Source organism: Papaver somniferum, chromosome 2, assembly GCF_003573695.1.
Source record: "Papaver somniferum cultivar HN1 chromosome 2, ASM357369v1, whole genome shotgun sequence".
Taxonomy (NCBI): domain Eukaryota; kingdom Viridiplantae; phylum Streptophyta; class Magnoliopsida; order Ranunculales; family Papaveraceae; genus Papaver; species Papaver somniferum.
The window spans coordinates 219,052,077-219,062,694 of NC_039359.1; the positions used below are offsets into that span (position 1 = coordinate 219,052,077).

The window sequence follows — 10,618 nt, forward strand, 5'->3', positions numbered from 1 at the left end:
TTTGCTACCTGTTCTCTTTGTGACCCTATTTCATTTCAAAATTACTATTCATGCCGCTGCAATCAAATTTTAGTCTTTCTGAAATACTAGTTACAATGAAGATGAGGCTCATGCATCTGATATTACAACATTTTCCAACTAAAATTGTCATGAGAACGAGCATTGGCATGAGCATGAGCGACATCAAGCTTTAACCCAGCATCATCTCCTCCTCTTTTGATGCTCATCTCAGAGGCTATTGTGACCTTTTAATTGATACACCCTACCCTTAATAAAACTCCTAATAGAAAAATCATTAGTCCTTCTATATTTACAAAACTAGTCAAATAAAATCAAGATGACCAAACATGTGGTACAAAAAATCCAGTCATATTATTTTTAATAAATGAAAACCATTTAATTAAAAAGTGATACAAAACCCCAGGTCAAATAATAATGTGCAAATTTAATTTTTATTACTTTAAAAAACGCAAAACATACCCTTTTTACCTTGTCTTCTTCTTCTTCTCTCCTTTCTTTTTTCTATTTTTGCGGTCTTCATCTCCCCACCACCATTAACACCAGCAACAACAAATATCTCTCCATGAACACCATCGCAAGACCTCCGTCACCACCAGCAACAACACCTCCGTCACCACCAGCAGCAACACCTTTGTCTCCTCCACGAAACCTTCGTCTCTTTTTCTTCTATTTCTATTCATATCTATCACCAACAGTAGCTCCGTCACCATCAAACCAACCGATGTGTCCAGATCCGCCACCAACAGAACCTCCGTCTCCTCCATTAACACCATCGTCACCTACGTCTCCTCCATTAACACCATCATCACCTTCTTCTTCTCCGTCTACCGATTTTCCATCAACAACACCGCCTCCTCTTATTTTTGTTTTTCCCACCAGTGCATCAGATCCGCCACCAACACTACTTCTACCTCCTCCTTTTATCATCTAAAACCACCACCAATACCTTCAAATCGGCCACCAACAACACCTCATCTACAATCAACACCAGTACCTGCAGATCCGCTCCCAACATCACCTCTGCCTCCTCGTTCAATCCTCTACAATCACCACCACCACCTTATGATGTTTTCATCACCAGCAAATGATGATACATCTTCAAAGTCGAAATCAATATTGTATTGGGAAATGACAGATTTATGATGAAACCAAAATTGGTTTCATCAAATTCTGACAGTTTTGGTTGGTGAAAACAGTAAACTAATGATGAAACCAAATTTGGTTTCATCATAAACTTGCCTATTTTCTGTCATGATACCAAAGATTTTAATGATGAAAATTAAGTTTATGATGAAACCAAATTTTGGTTTCACCTGATTTTTGTCTAGTTTATTCGGTCTGACTTGGAAGACGACATGTTTGGTTTCATCATTGAAGTTATGTTGGTGAAATGACAATATGTGGTTTCGATTGTATGTACAATGGTGGTTTTGATTATATGTGTGTATGAATTGGTTTTGATTATATGTGTGAAAATTATTTCTGATCTTTAGCGACAATAAATTCATACGGGACAACTTATCATGTCATAATCAACATCTTGGCTTCAAAACAGAAATTACCTGCAATTTAATCAATTCTGTTGTGCAATGATAAAATTAGATCCTGGAAATGTCAACATTAAGATTAGATCCTGTTACAGTCTAATTTTTAAATCAAATGGGAGATTAATTTTAGGAAAAAATTCTCCCTTCAATTAACAACACTCCACGGTTTCAGGTTATCCGTCAGTCTAATATGAGCAAAAATCATCTTTCCCCGATTCATTCTGGCTTTCCCTATAACAACAACCATCCACTTCTTCCTTCCTACTAACAACACTCCCCAGTTCCGGGTTATCCAAAACAGGCAGCATTTCCTTTTTTCCAAGTAAAGCATTGATTTGACTTCCTGTGAGGGTTTCTTTCTCAAGTAGAGCATCAGCTAGTGTGTGGAGTTCGTTGCTGTGTGTAGTTAAAATTGTCTTGGCGTTGTTGTAAGCCCTGTCCAAGAGTTTTCTCACCTCTCTTTTAGTTTCAGTGTCCATACACCTCCCATTACAATCGCAGTCGTCAGCTACGAGCCCAACTACTTTGCTCATTCCATACTTTGTGACCATTGCTCTTGCTAAAGATGTTGCTTCTTGGAGATCTGAAAATGCGCCAGAGATAACTTCATTTTCTCCAAATATAACTTCCTCCGCAGCTCGTCTACCCATGCAAACATGTAACTGAGCAAGCAGTTGCCTGCGGGAAGCACTAGTCTCATCTTTGTCGGGCAATTGTGCTACCATTCCTAGAGAAGTTCCTCGTTGAACTATTGTTACTTTGTGAACCGGATGCGCTCCGTCTGTGTGGATGGCTACTATAGCATGACCACTTTCACGAAAAGCTGTTGGTTTTCGAGTTTCGTCAGAAATTACAGCTGATCTGCGTTCACTTCCCATAATAATCTTATCCTTTGCATATTCTAAGTCAGTCATGGTCACTGATTTAGCACCAGCCTTTGCGGCTTTGAGAGCTGCAACGTTCACCATATTTGCAAGGTCTGCGCCTGAGAACCCAGGTGTTCCTCTAGCAATGATACTTAGATCAACATCTTCTCCTTTGGGAACCAATCAAATGGCATAGTTGGTGTATTTATGTTCCATGCATTTTAAACATTAAACAACTTAACAATCTGTATTCTTACTATACCCTTGAAATTTGTAAGTTACCAAACCAGTATAAGATTTTCAAAGACGAGCTAATTTACCTTTGACATGTGAGATTCCATTATCTGTCTCCGTCCTTCAACATCTGGATCGGGAACCACAATGTTACGATCAAAACGTCCAGGTCTAACAAGTGCTTTATCCAAAGAGTCAGGGAAATTGGTTGCTGCAATCACAATAATTCCAGCATTTTGTTGAAAGCCATCAAGCTCGACAAGAAACTGATTCAAGGTTGTCTGCGAGCGTTTCTGATCTTTGGGGTCACAGCGCCCTCCAAATGTATCTATCTCATCAGTGAAAATAATACATGGACACCGCTTTTTTGCTGCAGCAAATAGATCCCTCACTCTTCTTGCTCCCACACCAACAAGCATTTCCTCAAAGTCACTCCCGCTTCTGATAAAGACTGGTACTCCTGCTTCTCCAGCAATGGCTCTCGCTAACATGATTTTACCTGTCCCAGGTGGACCAGAGAGCAACACCCCCTTTTTATTGAACCGTTGTAACAATAAAAAGGCATTGTTAAGAAAACTTAGCCTCAAGACTGTATAAGAACTTTGATCTAATGGGGAAAGTTTCAATGTAGTTTGGTGCATGCAGCATGAACAAAATCTATGCTACAAGCAAAGTTGAGCCAATTCTGCAAATTTTGTTTACAACAGCGGGATAAAACATTATTTTGTAACATTCTCGGAAATTTGGCAACTCTCTCAACATGCATGCAGAAATGAGAAATAGGATTCATGTTCTCATATCATAATTGGAGCAGCAGTTGATAATGCAATTCGCACGCTCTAATACATTATATTGCATTTACCTTAGGATCACGAAGATAAAGGACAATTTCTTCAAGCTCAGCTTTGGCCTCATCAACTCCCTTAACATCACTAAATTTCGTTGTGGAAATCGTGATGGGTAGGATCTCCTGACTTAATCCGAAAGCTGAAAGAAAAACAAATCAAAGGAAGCTTTAGATTTTGGGTGGACATCTTAAAAAATACTCACATTCATTGTAAAGCGTCATAGTAATACATTTTAGAATATTCGCCTTTCCAAAAATTGCTCCAAGAAGGAGGATTCCCAGTATAATGTTGACGAAAGCACCAAATAACTGCGCTTTGGATATCCCTTGGTCTACTGCCACCATGTGAATAGGAGCGCTAGCAGGTCCAAGATATACAGGTTCTTGCGTAGTTGAGGCACTGGACATACCTGAAAACACAGCATTGTGAACACAAACTACTGCAAGTCCCAGATAAATTACTTAAGATTACAATTGTAACATGAAGCATAAACATTGTCATTGTAGGAGTAAAATATGGCACATGTTAGTAATCAAGCGAAGTAAAGAGTACAACCTAAGCGAAGAGCATCACACACAACAAAGTTGAGATGACACACCGATGATGATGTTAGCAAAGTCACGAGTAATGTGTGGAGAACTGTGCGAGGAGGTATGCTATGCGAAGTTGAGCGATTGTATATGAGCGAATGTGTCGCATAGTGATCCCGAAAATAGTGGGTATCTTAGCTGTCATCCACTATGTAAAATTATATATAAAGGAGAGAGGTCATTACTTGTGAGGGGTTGGAAGGAGTCTTGGTCAAGAAATAGAGAGAAAAGCAGAAAGTGAATCTAAGTTTCAAGTAAAATTGTTGTAATACTTGAATCTATCTTGTAAACATTCTCAATATTCAATTAATCAAATAAGAATTCATAATGATCACTTAGAAATTGGATTAGTTTTAGTGGAGCGTAGTTGTAAGAAATCTTACAACTACATTTTTGGCGCTAGAAACAGCTTTGGATGATAATTCCTGATAGTATATCATAGACTTTAAGGAAAAAAGTGTGATCTAAAAATTTAGAAATGGTAAGGATCGAGTCTGTTGTTGAACAAGGAAGGACAATTAGAAGAATTAACAGAATTGTGGAACGAAGACGAATTAAAAATCTTGAGCAACAAGAGGAAAGAATGGAAGAACATCAAAGAACAGAAATTCCAATTGGATCTCAGCGAGAACAAGGACAGAATAATGATATAGATTATGATAGAGTGAGTGTCCATACTGCAATGACGTGTTTTACAGAGGAAGGACAGAGAATTGAGAACGAAGAACCAGTTACAGCGAGTGAAGGAAATATGACGATTGTAGAGCTTAAGCAAAGATTACTAATTGAAAGAAAGAGAAAAGAAGAAGAGCGTGCGAATTTAATCCGTCAAAATGATGATTTACGAGAAGAGAATCTTAGATTACAAGAACAAAGGTCAAGGAGTGATACACGCTCAAGGTCAAGATCCAATAGGAGTTCTTCCCGAAAGAGTCAATCTAATCGAAGAAATGATAGGCGAAGGAAACACATGGAAGTCATCGAATAAACTCGCAAGATGGAAATTTGGAAGATCAAAGGGAAAGTAGACGTATAGTTTACTTAGAAAATAATCGATATGAACACCCACGCGAAATTCGTCGTCGTGCAAATACTAATTTTGAAAGGGAAGAAGAAGATCTAAGGAAAGGACAAATGATATTACATGGCAGAGAAATATTAAGAGACGAATGTGAGCGCGAACGAGAGACTGCACGTATAAGAGATAGACAGAGAAGAAGGGAAGAATTAGAAGAGAGAGAATTACAAAGCGGATTGCGTTATATTGATAATCGGGTAAGCGTATGCGAGCGTCATCGCGTAGATGATATAAATCAAGGTCGAGTTATAACACAAGAAAGATAAATATCAATACATCGATATGATCGCACAAGCAATGAAGAAAGACATGATATAGTACAAATTGAAGCAAATAATGAAAGGCGTAGGCGAAGAAGAGAAGAAACTGAACAACATGAGATACAAGAGGCAATACGCCAAAATAATCATGAGAATAGATTGAGACAAGCAAGATTAAAAAGGCACATGCGAGAGGATTTGGATCAATCATTAAGCGAATAAATTCTTAAGGAGATGGAAGAATTAAGAGAAATGATGACTACAAAAAGAAATGATGGAAGAAGACAATTAGAGGAAGTAGTGGAGGAAGCTGGAAAAACTCCATTTACAAAAGAAATTCAAAGAGCACCGATACCATCCAAGTGCAGTTTACCGACATTTACAAGTATATTTGATGGAAGTGCATGTGCGATACAACATGTGAAAGCTTATGCAAGATCTTTATTGCAGTGGGAAAATTATGATGCAGTAATGTGCAAGTATTTTGCTGCAAGTTTAGCAGGTGAAGCTTTGAAGTGGTTTGAAGGCCTACCTGTAGAATCCATTGGTTTGTTTCATCACTTACAAAATGTCATTTTGGGGAAATACATAAGTAATAATCTATCAAGACCAGGGATTGAGACTGCATTCGGACTTCGCAGAAGAACAATTGAAAGTTTGCGTCATCTAAAGACACATTGGAGAACAATGTGTAGTGAAATGGGAAGACGGGTGGATGAGAGACATCTTATTCTCGCATTCATTAATGCTCTGTTTGCAACAGACCTATTATATACCCAAATCTTCAGAGTAAAGGATACAATCACAATGTCGAAATTGCGCAAATTTCAAGAAGAATACATAGCACTTGAGGAAAAACAAAGAGATATGGAATTTTACCTAGTTGCAATATCTGATTCGAAAGGTGGAAATACAAGTTTACTTCTGAGTCTCACAAATGCTGCTGCGAGTACATCGCAGGGTAATCAAGGAAGGAATAATGCGGAGATGGAACAAAAGTTAGTGGCTATGGGCAGTGCAGATCAAGCAGAGTTTGATAAAGAGTACAAGACAAGCAACTTCAAGACCGTGGAGGTACTGATACAGTTCAACCAGGAAGTTCTGCAGGACAACAAACACATAATAACAAGAAAAGTGGAAGAATAGTGTGGGAACAGATAAATTTGCCAAAGTTGAATACTACAGTGGATAAAGTATGGGAAGCCGCTCTCCTAATGGATGATATTCCAGAACCACATAATGCAGGCGAAGAGCCACCACTGGGGAGGAGGAGTAAAAAATTTTGTATCTATCATAGATTTCATGGTCACACAACAAGCAACTGTAGAAATGTGAGGAAGATTATATTGCGAATGATTGAGCAAGGAAAGTTGAACCATTTTTTACTAAAACAGCCAAGGAATTTACCACCATCACCACCCCAAAGAAATACATATGCAAAGGAGAAGGACAGGAGTACATTTGTTATTGAAGTGGGAGCGAAGGCAAAGAGTTTATATTGTAACTCGATCATTCATTCGTTCAAAAACTTAGATTTTCATGATAATGTCCTAAGTCGAGTATATGCAAGAGATGCTGAAGGAAGGGAAATTCTTAACCTGGAAAAAGTATCACCCTTGAAAGAATGGCAAAAGAAGAAGATCTCGTTCAGCGCAGATGAAACACCAGGAGGAGGAGAACTACATGAATGTTCATTGGTAGTGCGATTGGGAATTAGTCTGAAGCCATTAGAAGAAGATGAGAAAGAAAACGAGAAAAACACTTGGGAGATAAATAAGATACTTATAGATACTGGAAGTTCTGTAGATATTATGTTTTATCATACATATAAAACAATGGGCGGAAGAGATGATGAGTTGATCCCTTCAACATACAAAATCTATGGCTTTAATGGTTCTGCGAATAAACCAAAAGGGGAGGTGACTATGCGAATTATTCTACAAAATTTACCAACAGATATCACACTATGTTCAGTAGATGTTGAGTCGCCTTATAATGCTCTCATTGGAAGACCATGGATGCATGGTATATTAGTTGTTGCATCAACATTTCATCAGTGCATCAAGTTTCCTTTACCTCAGGGCATTGGAATTATAAGAGGAGACACAATTGAAAGTGAAAATTGCCAAGAAATTGATGTTGATAAATGCGAAGCAAGAGAATCCAAGCGAAGGAATTGTAAAAAATATGCAGCAGACAGTCAAAGAGCAGTGAGATTAATGGTTGATGTTTGATGCGGTGTACAAAGTTGGGGAAACAATGATGCGAGGTGATGGAATAGATTCTTATGAAAATAAAATTTTAATCAAGATTAGCAACACAATTTCTATGGAAAGAAAAAGCGTAGAGGCAAGATATCAAAAGTTGGAGGGCACAATGACTTTCGCACAATACCGATTGAATGGTTATGCGAATGAATATTCTGAAAAACATATGCGAACTTAAGAAGATTCAAAAAGTGAAGAAGAAAAATGCGTAGAATGAACAAGTGTATATGATTTTCTTTGAGCAAGATGATTCAATAAAAGCATTTATGTACGAGTTAAAAGATTGGAATGAGAAACTTTAGTTTCATGTGGTAAATCCATAATAAGAAAACAAAAAGAGAAATATTTATAATAAGACCCTTATAAAAGGCTACAAAAAATGATATTTATTATCAGATTGGCTAGGAATCCAAATGTGGCGTGCACCCTAGTTCGCTTATATGCAAGAGGCAATATAGTAAGACCTATCACATTTCATAGTTGGAGAAACCTAGAAGGCATGACTCAAGGGAAGGCTACATCGACCCCGGAACTTGAGTTGTGGAGATTTGGGGTGAGAATAAAACGATAATGCCCATCCGAGAGAGATACCTTAAATTTTCAGTCTAAGATAGTAATCTTAGATTGAAAGCCTAAGGTGAGAGAGGCTCTCCCAAGGAGTGTAGAAACTCGATCAGGGCGCCTACGTACACGGTTGAGTCAAGAGTTTCCGGGGCGTCTGGAGCGTACCTTTCCACTGCTGACAAGTCCTGACTATGATACACTCGGTCTGAAGATACCCCACTTAGGGTGCGGTCTTGCTGCCATAAACCCTATAGGTAGTGTATGCGAGACTACGAAATCAACTGGTTGTTGAAAAACTGGATGGGAAGATCCATAATCTTAACCCAATAGAGGTAAGCTTCCTTGAAGGGACAATCAGGGGGAAGATAAGGACGACACCCTCCATTAGGGAGCTGAATTGTGTCAAAAGTCGTAAATGTCACAAGACTTGTAACTCATACGAGTATTAAGAGTTGTGATATTTATGCGATTTAACCTGAAGAGGAAATAATACAAAGAGGAAATGATAAGACGATATCAATGGGTTAATACACTATGGTGTAAAAACTGCCTGCGATTTCGTCGCACATAAACAGAGGCAACGTAAGACCTTTAAATAGGAAGGCAAAAATAAGACCTCATAGATAATACAAGAAAAGAAATTATTCATAAAGTTACACATACGCTCGCACCAAGAGAAGTTGTTAATAACAGATAGCAATTATATTTGGTCTATCAAGATATGACAAATAACAAGAGGCAAGAATGGGAATGCAAAGGAAGTGTTATTTTCCCTATTTTGATAGTCTTGTATGCATATGAAGAGGTCATAAATATGAAGCGAAGAAAAGAAGAATTATATTAAAAAGATGAAGACTGAATTTACAAGAATTTACAAAAATTTGCAACAAAAAATTACAAGAAGAAGCAATCAATTTTCATCGCCCTCATTTCGCTCAGTCTCAGAATCACCAATTTCTTACTCAGAATCTTCTTCTCCATCAGTAACTTAGATATCAGGAATGGGTACATTTTCAGGAATCACTTGAAAGCTGTATTTCGACAAAGGAATACCATTCTCTAGAAAAACTCTTTTAACAGCAGCCTCACGAGAGCGATTAGCATCGTTACTATTGTTTTGAACTAAGTTAAACAAATTTTCCTTCAATTGCAGATACTTTGAGATATGAGTGGATGATTCTTCTTCTTTAGAAGCCAAGCGAGTTTCTAGCTCTGCAACTTTCTTTTGATACTCCTTCTCTCTTTCTCTGCGAAGCATCGACAAAACAATTAAAATAACAGAATTATTATTAAAGAATATGAATGAAGATCAAAGAAAAACAAATGACCTTCATAATTGGAAATAATGTCTGCGATAGTGTAGAATGCTCAGTGTGAAGGCTAATATTTACGCCTAATTTATTTCTAGCATCATTCAGAACTCTAGCAGCCCAATTAAACTCAGCTTCACTTTCTATAAGGAGTTGAGATCGAATTAAGTTTGTTTCCTCAATAAGAATGTCTCTCTCACGAAAAGCTGAATCACGTTCTATTTGAACTTCAATAATGGATTCTTGAAATTGTTCTAGTGTCTTCGCACCCCTAAGTTTCTTTCCCTAAGTATTCTTGAAATACTTGAATTGCTTCTCTCTTCTCATAATTTTATGGCGTTCTCTAAGGGTAGTATATTTTAATCTTAACTCTTCTAAGCTGAGGTTTTCAAATCCTTGAGTAGGATAATTATTTAAAGAGGAGTTGAGGTGCTCTAAAAGAATTTCAACATCGGGAAGATTAGCCGCTTCATCTGAAAGGTCATACAGGTCTGCGAAGATAATTAAGTAAGAAGTGTGAACGATCGCAAAAAGAAAAGGAGTAAGAAAATATAAGTTGCATACCAATGAGTTCCTTGTTTCTTTCTCGAGTTTGGAGAACCAATTGAGAATTAGTTAAATTCTCATTTCTAAGTTTCATATTCTCGCCTGTAAGATTCGCATTCGCATCCGAGAGAATAGATTTCTCATGTTTCAGTGTGGCATTCTCATCTTGCAACTTGCGAAACTTTCTTTCATTGTCTAAAAGAATCGCATAAGATATGCGGGCACTCTGTAAAATGTAAAAGAAGCATTATAAGAAAAAGAAGAAATAATAAGGAAAAGATAAAAGACAAATGTTGCAGAATATTACCAAGCCATTCATCGCAAATTGAAAATATGGGTTTATCGAAGAGGCAGCTCCACGAAGAGATCGATCCCCCAAATCAGGAACACTACAGATCTTTGAGACCATCTTAAAGGCACGATCCGTTTCATCATCCTCGAGAGTAGCAAAAGCATCTCCAGAAAAAAGATCAGACAACTTCTTCCG

At 37.6% G+C, this 10,618-nt stretch overlaps 1 protein-coding gene across 1 annotated transcript; it reads right to left on the reverse strand.

Moving 5' to 3' along the window:
* Positions 1-1,753: 1,753 nt before the first annotated feature.
* Positions 1,754-3,923, reverse strand: LOC113352889 (ATP-dependent zinc metalloprotease FTSH 5, mitochondrial-like). Its single transcript, XM_026596646.1, has 4 exons — positions 3,719-3,923; positions 3,533-3,655; positions 2,751-3,215; positions 1,754-2,610 (listed from the first exon to the last, which is right to left on the reverse strand). The coding sequence occupies exons 1-4, from the start codon at positions 3,921-3,923 to the stop codon at positions 1,754-1,756; spliced, it is 1,650 nt and encodes a 549-aa protein (XP_026452431.1).
* Between the last annotated feature and the right edge of the window lie 6,695 nt (positions 3,924-10,618).

What these genes read in the sequence shown, in the direction of transcription:
- LOC113352889 (XM_026596646.1), bottom strand. Translation starts at nt 3,923, where the DNA reads ATGTCCAGTGCCTCAACTACGCAAGAACCTGTATATCTTGGACCTGCT. An exon ending in TATGACGCTTTACAATGAAT is followed by an intron (nt 3,656 to 3,718) that starts GTGAGTATTTTT and finishes TTTTTCTTTCAG; the next exon opens with CTTTCGGATTAAGTCAGGAG. An exon ending in CCTTTATCTTCGTGATCCTA is followed by an intron (nt 3,216 to 3,532) that starts AGGTAAATGCAA and finishes TTTTATTGTTAC; the next exon opens with AACGGTTCAATAAAAAGGGG.